Below are 21,054 nucleotides of genomic sequence, written 5' to 3'. Positions count from 1 at the left end.
TAGCTAAGAAGAGTCTGAACGCTTAGGTTAGCTTGTGTCTAACAGTAGGTAAGGGGTTATCAAATGTGTTGTTTTTCCTTTGACATGTCGCCTATTGTCCTCGAGATTTTCACTTTATCAATTGTCTCTAAGGTTGCACATCAAAACAGAAGTGGTAAAATCATAACAATTGTCAGATTCCTCTACATTTTATACGACTTACAACCTTTAACACAGTAGTTCAACATTAAAGCAGCATTGAGCTTTCCACTCTGAGCATGACGTCAAGATAAAATGGCCTGTGTATATGTTGAGTTTTCGTCTTCTTTAAAATTCATTAGGAAACACATACACACAGGAGCTGTCGCACTCTGCTCCAGTCTTTGCTGGAACCTGTGACCCACAGATGCGTGTGTACAGGCTTCGAGTGACAGACGAATGCTCCCCAGCCCCGAGAACAATTAGCACTGCCAGCACGGGAGAAAGAGACAGGGAGAGAAAGAGAGAGTTATATGGAGGCTGCTCACTGGAGAGAGACGAGGAGGTTGTGACCCTTCTCCAACGCACTGTGTTCAGTCACCAGATGCTCCACGCTACGAGACTTATTGACAAAGACGGAGAGGAGCAGAGACAGTTAAAAAACAGAGTTGAGTCCAATTCTCACTTCTCATTTCAGGCTATCCAGGCAGTATTTTAGGGCTCCTCTCACCCTGGACAACAGGTAGTCCTATCCCAAAAAGTCAGTGAGGCCCTTTGGATTATTACACACAGTGAGCCTCTTACCAGCCTCTCATTATGTATTTGCAACTTAAGAAGTGTCAAGTTTTAGTACTTGCGAAAAAAACGTAAAAGAATTTTCCATGAATAATTGCATCTTTACCACAATACACCAGCGTACGGAGGGTTTGACCTCTCCCACTCTAACCACAAGTAAACTCCGGAGACACGGCACATTGCATTGTTTTGAGTAAAATCAGGGCACGTTTTCTTTCCCCACAAAATACGTGCTGTGAATTCCTGGCATGACTTCACAGGCGCGCAGCCTTGTTTTTCTGTGCTCTTTGTGGATAATATATGTCGATGGTGCATTCACAGGCAGGTTTGCTCATTGGTTAGCGCATCCTCCATCTCAATCAGGTTTGTATGTCTTGTTTTACCTCATCAGTCCAACAGGTTGGAGAGGAAACAGTGTGAGCTCATGTTATGTATCCTGAAAATTAGGGTATAATATTCATTAAACATTTCTCCACACAGATTACAAACAATTGTTATGTAACTCAAGGTTTAATTTCCTTTTTTGTGCCAACAAATCTTGAAATGTAATCAAACACCTCTCTGTCAGAAATCCTCATTTACTTTGAGATATTTGTTATTGTTTCATTCAATGCTGGGTTTCCATTAATATTGTTTTTGTATTATGAAGGAGCTCCTCTAATAACTCCAGTCAGGAGTAGCTGCAATAGCACTTGAGTTAGTGCATTCAGCAGAACAGTATTATTATTATTATTGGATGTGACTGCAGAAAATGAATTTAACAAATACCATGCACCAAAGCAGGAGAGGAAACATGGTCATGTTTAGAGCCTGTCTGCCTCGCACAGACATTTTATGACGCTGTTTTATGACTTATGACATAAACAGCACATGACATCTTAAAATAAAGGGGGATTCGTCCCAGACCGCAACGATAAAACCTAGCTGGCGTTTGAATGAGTCAAAATAAAAAGGCTGGCAAAGGAAACTGGACAGGATATTTGAAAAAAAACAGATTTCATATTATTTTCCATAGAGCAGTTACCCTACAAAGTGAACACAACACGGTTAAATGAGGCTGCAGCAGTTAGATAACAGCGCCGGCTACGTTTTGGAAAACTTTCGGTTCCCTGGCCTGGTGAGTTTAGCCTCTGAGCACCCCGTAAACAGGTGACTTCACTTAATACATCACATCTGGCCGGGATGCCACCTGGCCACCCTGCTCTTACAGGAAAAAGCTCTAAAACACACACACACACACACACTGTAAAACATGAAGAGAAGTTTTAGTAGAATTAACTACACTTGATATTTTTTAACTAAAGTTGTTGTACCTTAAGCTTATCATAAACTTAAAGGAGCCATTTGGAAAAAGCCACTGTCAGTCAAAGCTTGTGTTCGAAGCATTAATATTTGAAATTAGCGCTAACTGCTATGCAAAGAGAAAAACATGTACCAGTCAACATATGCACATCTTAAAATGAGCTGAACCTTATCACACAGTACTAAATGAGTTTGTAACATTGTTTAAGGTTGTAATGCATCACTTTATGTAGCTTACGGTTAGTTTGCCGACATATAAAAGCTGAGTAGGCGGGAGAAGATGAGAGTCTTTGTTAGTGTCAGACTTTAGAGAGCTAGCTAAGGCTATTCCCTGGAGGAAGAACATCGCAGAACATCGCAGTGCAGATAGTTAAGAAATATTTTAAGTTAGATTTTTTTTCTCTGGCTCAGTTATATTACATCTGTTGGTTTTACTTTAAATATTTAATTTTAGTTGAACTAGCTCACAATGTTTTACAGTGCACATCCTCCATCCAAAGCTGCTGCTGGCCATTACACATAACCGCCGGGTCTCCCTTCCTCTCTAATAGGATGAAAACCACACCTCTTGGTTTAACAAGAGTAGTAAAACACACACACACCGACACAAGCATGTGCTGTTTTACACATCAGCCAAATGCTCAGGTGTCATTCCCTCCACAATAAAAGCCCTTTTGGTGAAATTTGTCTTTTCACTGTTTTCTGTCTGTTTTGGTTCGCTGCTGAGCTCAAGATTATCTGAGGTCATGTTCAGTGAAAATTCTCAGGAAAGTTCAGGTTGGAGTGCAGAGCCGGCCTGCTGCGTTGGCTGTGTCTGCTCCAGCCTCAGTTAGACACACACGGCTATATTTCATGTGCTCATTTCTGGCACTTAACAACTTGAATCCACAACCATGAAGCCCAAAAGAAGTATTCTGAAGAGCGTGTTTGGAGGAGTTGGCTGCACATCACACAGGCAACTGGCCTAGTAGTCATGCACACTGACACACACACACATACATGCACACACTCTTAGCCACACACAAGTGGGACTTCCAGAGGAAAAGGATAAAAACAGAGGATGATTGCGTGGGGGAGGAGGAATAAAGAAGGATATAGTGAAGGAAGAAAACAAGCAGGAACAAAGAAGGAGAGATAGAGAGAGTCTGCATCTGCAAAGGACTTTACAGGCTTAGCAATCATGCTGCCACGTCAACACAAGACAGATAGTCTGCAAACATCGGGGTGAAGCAAAGACGAATCTATCTTCTCTCTCCCACAGTCTTTCTCTCTGTGTGAACAACAAACGCCTTTGTTCTCTCTAATGTCCACTCACACATAAACACACATTTGGACAGCTGTTCCTGCAAAAGTTCCACTGAAAACAAGAAATAGTTCACAACCTTAAGAGGAAACATTAGCTCTTGGACAGCCTTTGATATTCTCTTCCAACTTTTCTAAGTCTCATTTTTAAAAGATTAACTTAATTACGGCTGCATGTTGACAAAGTCTCTGGGCTTCATGAGAGTGCAATCAGGTGAGAAATATTATTTACACTGTCACAGTCCATTTCAGAGTAAGAAAAGAAGCCTTAGCATGTTGCACGCAACTGCTGCCGCATTTTTAGACATTAATTACCCTTATTATTCGATGTTTAGAGGTGTTAGAGATCATTCTTTATTCCTGCAGAACTTAACATTATTTTATCGTTGTTTCTTTCTAGCTCTTCTGTTTGCATCTGTTAAAGGTTTGCTTGCTCTTGAGCTTGAGTCTCTTCTTTCTGGATAAAGATGGAGGCTGACATCCTGCAGGCAATTTAGTGCGGAAGTCCACTCTGTTCTTCAGCATGTACCAGCCAGAACATTTTGCAGAACATTTTGTTAATTAGCTTGCACAGTTTAAAAACAACAACCAATAGACTTCAATAAGTACCGCATTGATTGAAAGCGGGTTGTGTAGCTTTCATGCCAGCAGTGTGTTTGACAGAGCATCAACTTTCTTCTTCTACTCAAATGTGAGGCCGGAAATAATGATCACTTTCATTACCGACTGACCCTGTTGTCTTAAATGACCTGCTCATTGATATAGCATCTTAAAAAGATAAAAGTCCCCTCAGGATACGATTGTTTTTTGTTGTTAATAGTTGTATATAGCTCTCAGTTTTACTGTCCTGTTGAAAAACACAACCTTTACTCACAGTTTCTACCTTTAAAGCTCCTGTGGGGAGTTCTTCACTGGTTATGAAACAAATGAAATTAATTCTGATGACTCTATATGAGCTAAAAAAGCAAACCAGACCATCAGCGACAAGATTGAAAAAGGTTAAAAACCACAACTTAAGCATGCATACCATTTTAAAAAGTTATAAAAAGGCAATACAAAAAGTATTTGAAAATAGTCCAAGACTTCAGTGTGTTAAATAACATAATCTTTGAGACCGTATTCAAGGTTTTTCCTGAAAGTAAATCCCTGCCCTTTAAAAAATATATATTTTACTAAAAAGAAATTTGCCTTTAAGGTCTTTTATGGCCCACTCCATACCCCATATAACCACTGGATTGTTGAAATAGAAACAATACACAATCAATTACAGCAAAATACAAAATAACAATTAGTTCCTTTTTTTTGTAATGTTGTATGTTTTTGATAAAACTTCATCACTTTAAAATTGTTGTTAATTAATTTTTTGTTTGTCTGCCAGAAGTGATGTATAGACTGATTGATGCAGCATGAGTCAGCTGACGCATACAGGCTGTGAACTCCCCAGTTATCATTAGCATCTCCAATTTGTACGCAGGCAATAAGTATTCATTTATTTACACCCTTTCCACTCCATTGCCTTTAAAAAAAACCTGAGCGTTGTTATTTTGCTCCTGTTGTGCTTGTATTGAAGTCTCCTGACTAACTTCCCGTCTCACACGGTTCCTGTTGTCCTTAAACTCTCTCCGGCCGATGTTACGAGCCATCAGAGGCTCGTTCAGACCTGGCATCGTAACTCCTTCACCACATGACGTGGACGGATCAGTTTCAGTGCCTGTTAAGGGGGGTGATCCTTTGGCTCCACCATGTGTCCACACAAGAGAACACACTCCCCGGGCTATGTTAGGTATTGAATTTTAATGTTAAACTTTATTGATCCCCAGTGGGAGATTCTCTTTTCATCTGTGGTTCTGGAGGAAAATCAAAGGTCAGGCTCGCCTACAAAACAGCACTCAGGGCGCTGATAACTCTGCAGTGTCATACTGAAGGACGCTTCAGGGGGGAGAGTGTGCTTGCTGACAGAGGCTTCAAGCATGTTGGCCTTTCAAACCCACACACAGTCACACAGTTGTGAGTGCAGGTTTTAGTTTCACACAAACACCCATTGATATTCACTTTATGTAATGACCGTCTGTAGATTTTAGTTGGGCTTCAAATCTGGAACTCTTGGACATCATAATCCGGCCTTTGACAGCTGTTTGACACACTTCAGAATCAACCATCACACAGCTGTTTTTATAGTCGGAGCAGCCTCCGTATAACAGTCTCTCTCTTTGCTCTGTCTCCCGTGCTGGCAGTGCTAATTCTTTTTGGGGCTGGGGAGCATTCGTCTTTCACTGGAGGCCTGTTCTTACGCATCTGTGGGTCACAGGCTCCAGCAAAGACTGGAGTAGAGCTACGCTAGTGTGTTAAATGTGAGAGGGGCGGCAAACTTCAAACATCTTTTGAATAGGTCATTTATACACTCACCAGCCACTTTATTAGGTACACCTTGCCAGTACCCAGTCGGACCACCTTTTGCCTTCAGACCTGCCTTAAGTCTTCGTGGCATAGATTCAACAAGGTGCTGGAAACATTCCTCAGAGATGTTGGTCCATATTGACATGATGGCATCACGCAGCTGCTGCAGATTTGTCAGCAGCACATCCACAATGCAAATTTCCTGTTCCACCACATCCCAAAGGTGCTCTGTTGGATTGAGATGTGGTGACTGTGGAGGCTGTTTGAGTTCAGTGAAATCATTGTCATGTTCAAGCACCCAGTTTGGGATGATTTGGCGCGTTATCCTGCTGGAAGTAGCCATCAGAAGATGGGTACACTGTGGTCATAAAGAGATGGACATGGTCAACAACAATACTCGGGTAGGCTGTGCCATTTAAATGCTCAATTGGTGCTAAGGGGCCCAAAGTGTGCCAAGAAAATATCCTCCACACCATTACACCACCTCCAGCCTGAACCGTTGATACAAGGCAGGATGGATCCATGCTTTCATGTTGTTTACGCCGAATTCTGACCCTACCATCCAAATGTCGCAGCAGAAATCGAGACTCATCAGAACATTTTTCCAATCTCTCTTGTCCAGTTTTGGTGAGCGCATGCGAATTGTAGCCTTAGTTTCCTGTTCTTGGCTGACAGGAGCAGCACCCGGTGTGGTCTTCTGCTGCTGTAGCCCATCTGCCTCAAGGTTCAATGTGTTGTAAGTTCAGAGATGCTCTTCTTCATACCTCGGTTGTAACAAGTGATTACTGTTGCCTCGCGTTCTCCTCTGACCTCTGCCATCAACAACACATTTCCGCACAGAGAACTGATGTTTTCTCTTTTTTGGACCAGTCTCTTTAACCCCCAGAGATCCCAGTAGATCAGCAGTTTCTGAAATGCATGCAGTTGCTGCCATGTGATTGGCTGATTAGATATGTGCATTAACGAGCAGTTGAACAGGTGTAGCTAATAAAGTGGCCGGTGAGTGTAGATAGGATAAGACCGCCTGACTCAGGAAGAGGAGAAATAATTAAGAATAAGCACCGTGTGTTAAATAAGAGAGAGAAAGACCGGAAAGAATTTTACAAGGAAGCAAAAGGAGGCGATACGAGGAGAACAGATATAGAATTTATTTTCAATATCCATTGCAAAGAATAAAAGGTGACACAGCTTGAAACAGATAATATAGAATTTATTTTCAACCAGAAGTAGGAAAATACATAGGTAGGTGTAAAGGAAACAAGCAGAACCTGTAGTCAAACGGAAAAAATCAAAAGAACAAAACTAGTCCAAAGAGAATCAAGAGGACGGCTAAGGGGTACAACAGAAAGCATTGTTTACCATTCAGTTTCTTTTTAAAACAGTATGTGTTGATTTGAAAACAGCTGCCTTGATTTCTCATCTGGGTTAATGGACATTCTACAACATTGTGCAAGTGTTTTGTCGTTATTCTTCTCTTTTTTTTTGCTGGTATTTCATGAATGGTAAACAATAGTTGGTCCAGTGCATAAACACAGTGACACAGATCAATATATGTACTCAGCTGACTACAGATAGACAATCCTGATCATTGAACAACTACCACTAGATCGGCAGGGGGAGGGAGGGAGATGAGCAAATATACAAGATGGGTGATAAAAGACGCGGGGAAAGCATAAGAAGGGTGTTGAGGGTCTAGGAGGTTGAAGATGGAGAGTTCAAAGCAAAAACAAAAGAGAAAAACACGACCACAGATTTAAAGATGAAATAGCTACATTTTCCAGATAAAATATTTAAAAAACCCATTCTGAATGTGTCTGAATGTTTCTGGGTATTATTGCCAAGTTTTTTTTTGGAAAAAGGATGCATTCAAAATGAAACCAACAGGAGAATGAACACGGATGATTCAAGGAAAAGGACAAAAGTACCTTGCTTTCCTTACAGCCCTAACATTTCATGAAGACTGTGATTCAGATAAAACTGACTGGTTGGTTGAAAAGAAGTCGCTCTACAACAGAGAATCCAACTACAAGCAGCTTTGGTGTGCACCGTTACAAAGAGATGCAGCCTGGGAAATCGCTCTACGCCTAACAAGCCCAATATGAAACACAACGCAACAGTGGAAAAGTACAAAGCAAACAATGTGATCACTCGCCGAAGCTTACAAGGTGACATAACTCGGCGCTGTGATTCGCCAGATTTTCAGTCAGAAGCCATAGTCTGTGGTTTCACAAGAGAGGGATGAAGAGGAGAGGGGAGACAACTGAAAGAGACAAATCAGTGACTATCAATAGCTAGCTAGTGTAACAGATTTAACCACTGTGATGCACAAGAACAGAGTGATGGACTAGTAGTACTCAAAATCATCACAGGACCAGTCTAGCGAACAGCAGCAGGTCGTTAGCCGAGTCTTACGAACACCTTTTACACCAGTCAGAGCAGTGTGTCTATCACTGAACTGCAGCCTCTAGTAAGACAGCTCTGCTGCCCTAACCTACCGGCACCAGCACTCTCCAGCTAGTGCCATGCAACATCCAACATAAAGCTGAGAAGTCAAAAAAAAAAAGAAAAAGAAAAAAGTGAATATCCCTGTGCTGAAAGTTTTTACTCATACCAATGATGCGGTTTCTTTTTTCTCCAATAAGCGCTCAATCCTTCATTCTACGAGGCATCGTCAGGAACATTCAACTCCTCCAATCGAGCCTCCAAAGACAATGTCTCATCATGATTTCTACAGAGGATTTGGTTTGTGATGGGAGAATAGGGAAAAATAATATATTGGAGTTAAAGTAAATACAATGTCGCAAACATAACACCGTCATAGAATTCATGATTTACACATCAACAACACAATTCAATATCTTTTAGAAAGGAAACATGAGATACATCTTTTATTCACACTTTACAAAAAAAGCTAGCCTTTAAATCTACTACAATACTAATGCCATTCAGGAGAAATAAATCAAACTGGACACGTTGGTTTCCATTGGAAAACAAAGGGGAAAAAAAGGGTTAAAAAACATGTAGGGGAGAAATAAACAGGACAAGAGACGTTGATCTGAGTACTAAACTTACACTTCCTATTTACTTGCTTCCCTCTTGTTTTAAAAATGTCATTTTCAACATATACATTAAAGAAATGAGATCTTTAAATCGCTAATACGATGGAACGGGGAGTGAGGGGAGCTGCATCCGAATCTACTAAGTGCTCATCATCCGTTGTAGCTGTGTAAAAGCATGGCTGTGGAAGTGATCGTCTCACCACTGACAGATCTCGCTTGTTTGATTGGGACGTGTTTGCCTGGCTTTCCAGAGAGAGATAGCCGAGCTCACTGCCCCTCCTCCCTCCATCCAAAAGCAAAGTGGGCCTTCCACCTTTTCCGCACACAGAGGTAGGGGGTCCACAGATGGCACTATAGCTGCAGTGACGAGGGTAAGAGAACTATACAAAGTGGTTGAGCAAAGGGGTTTAAAGGACACAGCTTGAGTAATATAGAGGGTGGGGGAAATTTGAGGTTGGGCGGTTCAGGGTGAGGGCTTAAAGAGATTTAAAATTCATGGCCAGGGAAGGAGCTAAGGGCTGCGTATTTTGGGGGTCTGGGCATGGAGCTGTGCTAAGGTACAAAGAGGGAGCAAAACATTCAGGGGAGTGGATTCTATAAAGACAAGACATCCTCCTCGTGTTCCCTAAAGAGAGGAGCGTGAGAGGATGGGTGGAGAAAGCATACCTGATTACTAGAGAGCTCGATGAATAGGAAGGATATACACATCGTCATAACATTGTCACAGCTCATAAAAAAGGAAATCAACATTAACAAAAACCAATAAAAGGACATAAAATCTTCACAAATGTCTCAACAGTATTTAAAAATAAAAGGAGAAAAGGTTGTTCAGGCGTTCGTCAAATGTAAATAGTGCAAGACAACGACAACTGCTACAGTGAGGCACGATGTTTGGTTGTACAGGTGGGACTTTAGATCGGCTGTGTCGGCCACACGTCGCTAATGGGAGCGAGTGTGAGATCTATACATGAACAGGTGTGGAGTCACTGGAGGGTCCTTTTTGTCTAAACTGATGGCAGCAGTGTGGATCAATGGCTTGTTAATGGGCGAGAAGCAACAGGCAGAAGTTTACTCAGTGTCTATTTACAATCGCAGCAATGTGCCGGCAAATCAAAAATCAACAGCAGAGAGAAGGGGGGGGGGGGGGGGGGAGAGAACAAAACAATACTGATACATTAATTACAGGTAATCTCTAGGGAGTGCAAAGTAGTGACAGCGAACGCCTTGAACAACCTCTTCTTACGTCTTTTGTACAAGCTGGTAATATCAATTCATCTTAACATTAACTGGATAAAAATTTAGCCATAGTTTACAATACAATCTTTTTTTTTCAAATCTGATCATAATTTACTCTTAGTACAAAAAACGCCAGAAAACAGGTCTTTTGTGGTTCATATACAATCATGTAAAGACTGAGTCTAGATTTCTATTCTGTACAAACACTTGTGAAAAAACCACTGCTTTTCGTGTATGGATTTTATGGCTGGGGAAAGTCACTACTGGCCTCGGAGACAGTGCTACAGATCTGCCTGTAAATTACCTGTGTTATGTGTGTGTGTGTCTGTGTGTATGAAAGTGTGTGTCTGTGTGTAAGCTTGCATGTGTGGAGCTGGATGGCAACTCCAGACAGTGAGAGGAATGCTGGTTTTTACTCCTGTGTATCAGCCATTACTCGCTCTCTCTGCCTAAAAGCAATCAAGACAAAGAAAAGATTTGTGAAAGCCCCTCAACGCTTCGCCCATCAGCCTAAATCCCCTCGACCAAAATAATGTAGGTAACATGGGCCACATGAGCTCCTAAGCACAAGACTAGCCTAACAACTATACAAGCTGGGGTCAAACAGTCTGCAAACAGGATGGTAGCTGCTCTCAGTTTCTCACATATCCTTATGTCACAAATTAACACGACGCACGGCCCATGGCGAATGTAGATCTTGGACGTCTGGTTTTTGAGGCATCTGTGGGTTTGGTAGCTGATGCAGCAGGGCCGGGGTCAGAGGTGAAGACTATCTTGTAGCACCACGGGAGGCCGTGACCACACAAAAGGCCTCAGCACCACAGAATGACAGCAGGATATCTCACCTCGTATGAGCTGCGCTGCATCCACCTCCAAGGATGCTTTACTACCAGCTAAAGCTGCTCTAACCCGACGACAACAAACATGCGAATCCTAGAAAGACTGAGGAAGTACGCTGGCTGCCCAGAGTACCGGGGAAAACAATCACAAGCCAATGATGGAGGTCTGAGACTGACAAGTCTGCTGTCTTTGCTGGTTTCAGATTTATACAGGACAGACAGACAGGCAGACCATCAGCTTTTCTGGTGAATGTCTTCCCCTCAGACACTTCTAAGTTTCCTGTTGCTCCTAAAAACCAAACAGTACCCCATGTGACAAATCTGAATGAGCTACCATCCCCTCTAGTTTGAAAGACAGAAGCAAAGTGGGTGGGTGGGTGGATTCGAGGAGGATAAGGGAGTCCAAAACACAAAATATGATACACATACGGGACTGAATTGAGCAGTTAAAAAAAGAACAAAAAGAAAAACAGAGAAAGAAAAAAGAAAAATATAGAATATCTATAACATTTTACGAAATCCCTGTCGGCCAGACCTCACTGTACGAATATTTTACAGGTTGTGTTTTTTTGTCTTCCTCCTCCGTTGTGGTGGAGGGAAGAGCTGGTAGTGGGAGGGAGGAGGAGGAGGGCTGAAAAAGGGAGAGGCTGTGGTGGCAGCTCCCCCTGGTGGTGCGGCAGGGACTCACTACCTGCGTGCAGGCAGATGGAGCCCGTTGACCTGGGGGGGCAAGTTGGGCAGGAGCAGCTCCAGCTGGGCGAAGAGGGAGAAGTGGTCGGAGGGGATGTGGGGATGTGGGCAGCCGCTGACATTGTTCTCTACAAGCCAGTGGGGGTCCAGGGGGCCCAAGATACCCAGCACGTTCAGGTGAGGCTTGGAGTAGAAAATGTAGTCGATGACACCCTGAGGAGAGAAGAAGAGGGGAGTTAACTCATCAGCAATTTTGAAACGTGATTCCAATGGAGCTTTAAAACAAGTCTAAGTCTAAGCACATTTGTGTATGTCCAAGCAATATCATTAACTACAACTGCACAGTCACCTTGAAATCGAAGGTGTAGTTGGTGTAAGGCATCAGGCCGTTCTCGTAGGCGGTCTTCAGCTTGAAGCCGTGAGTGATCCTGCCATTGGACGTGCTGTTCTTGCCGTTGCAGTTGAATTTGGTCAGACTGTCGCTGTAACGAAGCTCCTTGAAGTCCTTGTGGGTGCAGTCCACTCCACCAGAACTAAGGTACTCCACCACGCCTGGAGAGAGAGAGAGAAATGAGAAGTAGTCTTCATCAAAATCAAGAAAAGTCAAGAGGCCCTTAAGTCCCAACAGACCAAACCCAGTCTGTTACTATAGGTACGGATAAATGGCACTTTGTATTTGCAAGGCAGAACATTTTAGTTTGTGTCATTATTAGCTGTAACATTGATTGTCATTATACCAACACAGCAAAACATGCTACTTTATGTGTATAGAAACAATTTTGTATCTTGCGAGTTAAAATGTAAATCAAAGCAGGTAAGGTGCAACATGATCAAGACAAACGGAGACTGACGTTTAAAGTGAGGTCATGACCAAGATGCACGTAGAGTAGTGTGATGTCGCTGCGCATCATGTACAGAGCATTGTACATTTGAAAGTGTTTTATATGGACTGAAGCACAAGCCTCGTTTACACTGCCTGGTTGCATGACGGCAGAGCTTCGTTACGGCGCTGAGGCGGAACCTCAGTGTAAAAAGTGCTAAAGACTTTTATTTTGAAAAACGAAAAGCATTTCCACTAGCATGCATTTTATTTTTCAAGTTTTGCTGACATATTGTAAATCGTTTTTTATGGAAAGTAGTGAACACTTGCAGGGAAATGCAGGGTAGTTATCACAGGAAGTATGGAGGGCTTTGTTTGTGTAAGCTTTTGTCACTTCAGAAGATTCACTTCCACTTTTAATGTTCTGTGAGAAGGCGATGGGAGCATTTATGGAAAAGAAATCCTGTGAATGCTTGTTTTCCTAGAACAGGTGCCGTTTCTGGTAGTTTTAGAATAGATGGCTAAAAAGCTATCTTGAGAGGGTTGTCTACAACTCTGACACCACAACATGCATCTATCCATCTAGTACCTTTTCTTATTATACACACTCTCTGCAGTCAGATGTAACACATTTCTACAAGCTTTGATTACTTACCAGAGTCGGGCAAGGAGTTGAGGTCAGCGCACAGCACCAGTGGAATGGCATTGGTCTCACCAGAGACGGAGGACAACTTGAGGCTGCGTGTGGCCTTGTCCACTATGTTCTTCACCTCCGACAGGAACATCATTGTCTGCACCAGCTTGACGTCAGAGTACTCTGGATCCCAGTGCATGTGAGCGTTGGCTACCAGGAGCAGCTGCTTCTCCATGCCATGCAGTGACTTTCCAGCTGAAAGACGGAAAAACGTAACAAAGGTTGAAGTGATTAAAAAAAGTAATTAAGATAAATGAAATACACAAGCATGAGAACAGTTATTTATTAGGGATGCATCGATACCACTTTTTTTAGACCAAGTACAAGTACTTACATTTGGGTACTTGCCGATACAGAGTACCGATATAAGTACTTAATAACATCATTACAGTTCTAATAATGACTTTGATTTTCATCAGATGTTCCTCCCTTTCCGACTGTATCAAAGTAAGTAGACATAATGATGTAGCTGCAACTGTTGCTGACATTGTAAAACTCAACTTTGCTTCTCCACCTACCTGCTTAACTAACGGGATCATACTGTCAAGCCATAAAGTGGTATTCGGGTACGGTACTTGTCGTAGTTTTACGAGTACAAGTATGAGTACTTAAGCTCCGATACCGCCCGATACTGGTATCAGTGCATCCCTATTATTTATGCACTATTAGTAACTCCAACTACAATCCCTTGTACTGTAACTTCAGCTTCACAGTGAGTTTCAGACACAAGTCCATTTAAGATTAGCAGGAGAAATGATCTTAAAGAAGAAACACAGTAGATGTAGAGATGCCAGGCACCCAAAAAAAAGTAAAGGTTTTGTACTCACAGGACAGCTCCATCATCTCTTTGCGGACCTCAAGCAGTACGGCCACCCCGATGTTGTCCTTGGTCATCACCCTGTTCAGCATAGCCTCCGAGCCCTCGGAGTTAGCCATGGCCAGCTGGTTGAACTCCACTGTGTGCTTCTGCACTGCACTGAACCTGGAGATAAATGCAGGGAGATTAGGCGAGACAGCTCTTAACACCAGTAGCCACAAATGGTGGTGTTAATAAATGAGAACAAGCTCATCATTTATGTGTTGCAAATAGAGTCCTTGAAGAAATACAGCGTGGCAAATCAAAATAATTGTAGCCATCCCACAACAGTGGATGCATGACAACACATTATGCTTTTTTCCCTAATAGGTCACATTTGGTTAATTTGGTAAAACCTAATGCCTCATCAGCGCAAACAGTGCGTCTCTTAGATCATTACTATAACCGTTGAAATCGCTTCACTACAAAATGAAATGTATTAAAAAGTCAGTTACACATTGTCTAACATGAACCGTGTTTAAGGACACGACTAGAGCAAAACACAGAGGATCAGTGATGCCAGCTGCTCTTAAGATGAAGCCTCTGCCTCCTATAGCTGAACATGCTAATGTTATTCAAAAAGGCTAAAAATAGCTTCTCACAGAAAAGCTTCAGACCCAGACAATTATTATGTAGCCAATTAAAAATCAATGATCAAAACTCTACAATTAGGAATAAATAGCATCAATGTTTAAGAAAAGCCTTGCAATAACACAATGATGTAAAGATTGAACTGTAACAAGGCAGCTGGACATTTACTTACACAGTAAATAATTGCTCGACATAATTGAAAGACATAATAGTCTAATATTTAACAGATTATAAACCTGCTGTTTGACTTCGTAATGTTAAACTGTCATTCATAAATTAAACAACAAATGCAGCAATGCCACAAATCTCTTCATTATTGTGCACATTCCTCCTTGCCAAACCAAGCACCTATATTACCCACAATGCAACATCCCTTCGTTATGCGATTAGTGACTGATGTCGCCTCATGCTGCCAGCCTCCAGCAGAGACGAGAACAGCTACTGAGGTCTTGTGAGCTTCACGTCTTTCTGACTCGACACCCACAGATTTTGTACATTTTCAATGTTGTGGTTTTCAGCAGCCTACAATGACTCGAGGGACATTTCAAGAGGAAACTAGTGCAGACTTCACACAGCTCCCACTAGAACACAAATAGCTTTATACTACTTCTTTTTCCACATAAGCACGAGTACTCCCCAACCCCTGCAAACACACTGGATTAAGTTCAATTGAAGGGTCCCCAAGACAGGTAAACAACTTTATAGATTCTCAAACTTTAAAGCGCTGCTTTTAAAACAAGAGAGACATTTTTACCTTCACTTAAAATGTGATTTCACCAAATGTCAATTTCTAATAAAAAGTGTCACCACTGTTGAGGTCTGATGAGTGCAGCTAAGACACCTTGCAACTATCAAATTCTTCAATAAACATGCACAATGTTTTTCAGGTATCTCTAAAATCTAAAGTTTCTAAAACAATATTCAAGCATGAAAGAAAGGTCAACATAGGGATAATAAGGGGGCAAATGCTTTCCCAAGAAAGGTACGGTCACTGGTGTCACTATCTGAAGGCTAAAACATAAACCTCAGAGCTTCACATTTACAAAGTGATAAAACTGGTTTGGTAAGTCATTGTAGCGCCATCCAGCTGATACACACCTCAACAAAAGCAAGACAGTCTCACGCCATATACAAGCACAAGCCACATTTCATAGTATTACAGATCGGACCGGGATTGAAAGACTTAAAATGCAATACATAACCGTTTTCTCAGAATTATTGCATCTGTTTAATGGAGGGAAACTTTCAAAAACTTTCAGAACACCAATGAAACTCAGGCAACCAGTGCGACCAATATACCAGTATAAAATGCAGAGAGGTATGTTATTGTGTTATGGTATTTTACCCATATAATCTAGCTAAAGTCGTCGGTTGTTAAGTGGTGAGCACCGCATAAAACTGTTTCCGGGTCCAAGCCGCTACAACGTCTCCTATTTACAATAAGCCACAGTGCGGTTTTCCTCGCTGTTTTAAGCTAACTTGATTGTTGCTAAAGCTTAATCACGGGCATGGACCATAATGATCACCATTACAGCCGCCACCCTCACAACAATCAACGTTACCGTAGGCTACCAGCTACCGCTAGCTACAGCAGGATTGCAAACTTGTCATGATGTAAGTAGATGGTGGGCTGTAATGTGTGTGCGTTTTAAATTCTATTTAATACTGCTGTTTGATAAAAAACTTAACTTGAAAGGATTCAATCGACACCTTTTTTGTAGTTTAGACTTAGAGCCACAAGCCAGTGAAAAATAACATCTTAAAATGTAGGTCTCATTAAGGCCAGTCAACAATGTTCACAGGCCGTAGGTCAGAAACAACAAAATTGCTGGTACGTACTTTTCCGTCTTGTAGAAAATTGCACAACCGTCCACGTGTTTACGGTCCGACTCTGACATAGTCCTGGCTCGTGACTTTGGACTGAAGAACCCGTCGTATCCCTGCTCCTTCAGCTCTGGCAGGAAGAAATTGTAGTACTGCTCCGTCTCCACTTCCTGTAATCAACACAGAACATGTGTCAGGGTGGCCAACAGGAACAACAGGCAGTCATGTAAGCAAACCACATTAGTAAATATTCAAATTATGCAAATAGCAAAATAATCACTTCCATTCATACTTGGAAAACATTCTGACCCATTCCAGTTGAATGAGAAAACATCAGTGGTCTGTTAACACGAGTCTGAGTGCTGACCACAGTGCTTCACAAAGGGAGCATTTATTGAAGGGTTATTCAATTGCGTAACATTTTACAGTGTTGCTATTATTGTGTCACGTGAGGCCAAAACACTCTGCTACCAGCACACCACCCCATGTCGTCTATCTTGTTAGGTTGCACTGATATACAAAATAAGGGTCAACATGGAAAAACCTAAACACATGCTTTGACGTCCATCTCTCACCTGCAAACTGATGATGTCTGCATTGCAGCCCAGGATCTCCTGCATGATGGATTTCTTCCTGTACTCCCAGTTTAGAGCCCAAGAGGGGCAGTAGCCATATAGCTGTCGTGTGGCATATTTATCACACAGCACGTTGTAGCACATCACAGAGAACAGCGCTGAGAGGAGAAACAGACGAGGGACATATCTAAGAAATGCTTAGAGAGGTGAAGAATCTTGTTTCCCTGTGATATGTTTAAGGTGAAGTAAGGACTTTGGCACACTTGTTTAATAACTAGCCATGACATTAGGTGACCAAAATTAAATCTAGCTCCAAGATGTGTTCATTTTCTGGGCTCTACATGAAAAATAAACACATTTTATGTTGAATACCACTCCATGTTGTGATTCCTTAAAACCAAAATTTGGGCAACAAATCTGAAAGAAATTGGGACCATCTAAATATCTATTTCTTTAGGCATTTCTACCAACAAATCCATACATGAGTAAAAGTTCAGCATAACACAATGCTTTCCCCCAACATGCTGAACTAACATGCTTAGAGCCCAATTTAAACCTGCATCAAGTGTACCGTAAACCCTAGCCTGACATCCTCCTCCCAGGAAATGTAACTATATGTAGCAGCTGTGATTGGTTCAATTATTAGCTTAGCAACAAAACTATGGATGATGCTGTGCTTTACGCTAGCATGTGGCTAGCCTGTTTTCAAAATTCAGTTTAAACTTATGATGTTTGCAATTCAAAATGCATCTGTCTCATGGGACATTGTTTGAAGTACACTAAAAATCCAGAAAACGCTCAGCACAGTCACATAAAAAACACTACTAGCGTTTAGGTTGGGTACTCCTGAGTGGCACAGACACTACAGCAAAAGTACCATCACAATGTTGAATGTACCTCATGCAGACTGCCACATAGCCTCGTACATTCAAAACAAAAATGTAAATCAGGCTTTAATGCTCAATGAGAGAGACTCACTGGTGTACTGTACACATTTGCTTGGATCGATTGCTTTTTGTCATAAATGTTTGAAATGTCACTTTAGGTCACAGTCAACCACAGGACGTGTACATAAACTTGACTGAATGGGTAAGAAATCCTGGTCTCAAAATAGGGATCCTATGTCGATTTTTTTTGTGAGTTGTAAGAGTTTGTGAAAACAAGCAGGATCCATATTTATGGAACAAATTAGACTGTTAAGAGTATGTGCATCTGTTCATGTTGTCCTCACCTGAGGCCCGCGTTCGGTCTGGTTCCTGAAGTGAGATCCATGACCGGGCTGGGGGCTGCTCTGTTGGTACTAAGCAGAGGGAAAAACGGTTTAATGTGGGGGACAGTGTGAATACAAATATCACACATCAACTTCAACAAAGTTAGGGGCACATAAGCTTACAATGCCCCCATATATATAGTGTTTACAGATTAATCTATCTTTCAGGGGGAAAAAATGGCAATATGAGATCCCTGTTCAAGTCTCAACACTGCCAGATAAAAAGAGGGGACTCACTGCGTTTGATAGCCCCTGCCAGATTGTCTAACAAGTAGTTGAGCAGTCTCCGCGTGCCATCAGGTTCCTGGTAGAGGCTCATAATTTCTTGTGCAAGTGGGTTTCCTGTTAAAAGGAAAGTAAAGCAGGCTGAATCATTGCAAAGAGAGCAATGGGATTTTAAGGCTACAATTGCTACAAAAAATTGACAAGCCACTCACCTTTCAACCCCAGTGTTTGTAACTGAAACAGTTTCCCCAATTCAAATGGCAGAACCCGCAACTGGTTGTTATTTAAAAGCAGTTCCCTGTAAAGGATATACAGGAAGTTGGTCATGAGAAACCGGCCCCATGACTACTCCTTATTTTGGATAAATGCACAGCCTTAAATCCCTCACCTGAGAGACACCATGTTGCCGAGCTCTGCCGGCAGGCTCCTGATCTTATTGGATGAGAGATCCAGGTACACCAGGTTGTGTAGTTTGGCAATGTCTGGCGGGATGCGTGACAAAGAGTTGTCACTGAGGTGAAGGGCAGTGAGGTGGGTGAGAGACCACAGGGCTGTGCTGAGACTCCTTACTCGGCCTGTGGTAGCAGTGGGAGATGGACAAACAGAGAAGAATTCAGCCCCAGACAGTATTAGATGAATCCCCTCATACCAGATAAAAATTGTAGGAATAGGGTTGAAGTGATTTCACAATCTGTAAAATGTTGCATGAACATAAGTTCAATTTCACCTGCTCTGTAAAAATGTGGATTTAAGAGGTCTTACTTTTCTTTGGAAAAAAAAAAGCATCTGTGTTGAGTTTAGATTGATGGACAAACAAAACAAGAGATGCTCCCATGAGCTCTGCAAGAACTGTGATTGACAAGTGTATAATCAAGGAAATAATTGGTAGATTAAGTGATAAAAAATAATTATTGGTTACATCCTGGGACTTGACAACCAGGTGCAGAGCGTTAGAAATACAAAGAAAGATAACACATCAGTGTAGGGCAACCAGTTCAATATGATTACGTTCTTAACCAACATCAAAACATGCATGTGAACAGTACAAATTGGACACAAGTACATTACCTACTAACTAGGAACTCTCTTAATACTCACCGCTGATTTCCAGCTCAGCCCAGTATGACTTCTTCCCGTTGGCTGCCTCCTCGCTGGACATAATTGTGTACATCCGCCTGGGATCCGGCGGGTCATATTTTTCCTTGGGCATTCCTATAACACTATAGAGGAATGATTAATTAAATGTCAATCATGAGCAGAGTAAAATTTCTCCTCATATACCATAAACTGTATGCTTAAGTCATTTTAGGCCTGACACTACAACGGGAAAGTGATATAAATTAGAGGATATGCATCAGCTTAACATTAACACGTTATCATATTTACACGGAAAATCTTTTAGAAGCTGCCACATGAACACGTGTTGGAAGGGGACGTTAAACGCAACTCATACCAAATCATGAAGAGCAAGTTTCTAATCCAGATTCTGTCAAAGTGCTGCGTTGTTGTCTACAGTTCAAATTATTAACATTAAAACAGCTTTATTTAAAAGCTGTGGTTTCATGTGAGTTACATAATAATCAACATTAGAGACAGCGACGTGCTGCAATATTTCTTGCTAATGTTAACAACCGTGTAAAGCCATAATTAGTCAAAGAGTTAAAATTGCTTTATATAAAGTGAGTGAAAATAGCTATCACTAGCTAAGTGTAGTCGTTATTTCTTCTCAATGCCGCTAGCTGATTAGCCTAGCTTAACCCAAATCAAACTATACATAACACACGCTAAGTAGCTAACGCTAGCTAACGTGCTAACTTGATGTGGGAAACGGACACGCGAAGTTATTGACACGGAGCATTTGACAGACTATAACGCCCTCGTCAAGTGGGCTTGTAATTAAGATGCTAATTGATATTAAAAGAAATGTGCAATTGTTGTTTACATAATAGCAAAGCACTGACTTGCGCATTAACCCTGGGCCTCGAAGCAGCGCATTACTTAGCTACAGCTAGCTAGCTTCCAGTGGCCAAGACCACTATCATTGAAGATAAACAGTGAGCAGACGAGCTCACAATGCTACACAATACTTGGTTTGCAAAGGAATTGTGAGCTTTTTTAGCTTAGCTCAAGTTAGCTTGCTAGCTCAAAGCTAACAGATCCCAATTATTCGAAGCTGACCGACTTCCTATTAAACAAGTCTTTCGTCAGAAATTAAGCAACGCGCCGTGAAGGACTGAACGAGACTGCGATGAAATGAGTGAAAATAGTCCGGGTCTATAAGAAAGGGTGTCATTTTTACCTGCAAGAGCATACCAGATCGCGAGGACGACTGCGTGTTCTCTTTTGTTTTCTAGCTACTTCTCGCCCGTTTCCGCTGCTGTATCATGGCGACTGTAAGGATTTTTTTCTCTGGCGATAACAGCGCGTGATCTTATTGGTCAGCGCGTGGACTGTCCAACCAGCTGTTGAGCCAGAGTAAATAAAAACCTTAAGTGATAAGTGACTGGCCATACTGTGGAAGGATAGGATACCATAGTTCAATTTGTTGCGGCTCATTTACAAATGGTGCATTGTTAGCAAAATTACTACTTCATCAGTAGCTATTTAAAGTAACAAAGTAA

The 21,054-nt window shown here is 41.8% G+C and overlaps 1 protein-coding gene across 1 annotated transcript; it reads right to left on the bottom strand.

Moving 5' to 3' along the window:
* Positions 1 to 6,943: 6,943 nt before the first annotated feature.
* LOC138598035 (CCR4-NOT transcription complex subunit 6) lies at positions 6,944 to 20,813 on the bottom strand. The gene is made up of 12 exons (XM_069669693.1): positions 20,733 to 20,813; positions 19,532 to 19,653; positions 18,822 to 19,008; positions 18,646 to 18,731; positions 18,446 to 18,550; positions 18,170 to 18,238; positions 16,939 to 17,096; positions 16,379 to 16,533; positions 13,920 to 14,074; positions 13,054 to 13,287; positions 11,928 to 12,130; positions 6,944 to 11,791 (listed from the first exon to the last, which is right to left on the bottom strand). The coding sequence occupies exons 2-12, from the start codon at positions 19,641 to 19,643 to the stop codon at positions 11,576 to 11,578; spliced, it is 1,680 nt and encodes a 559-aa protein (XP_069525794.1). The 5' UTR covers positions 19,644 to 19,653; positions 20,733 to 20,813; the 3' UTR covers positions 6,944 to 11,575.
* Positions 20,814 to 21,054: the final 241 nt, after the last annotated feature.

This window comes from Semicossyphus pulcher, unplaced genomic scaffold, assembly GCF_022749685.1.
Source record: "Semicossyphus pulcher isolate SPU_LCO1_2020_fin unplaced genomic scaffold, fSemPul1.0.p SCAF_2, whole genome shotgun sequence".
Taxonomy (NCBI): domain Eukaryota; kingdom Metazoa; phylum Chordata; class Actinopteri; order Labriformes; family Labridae; genus Semicossyphus; species Semicossyphus pulcher.
The sequence above is the reverse complement of the archived record's forward strand: the minus strand, read 5'-3'. Positions and strand labels throughout refer to the sequence as shown.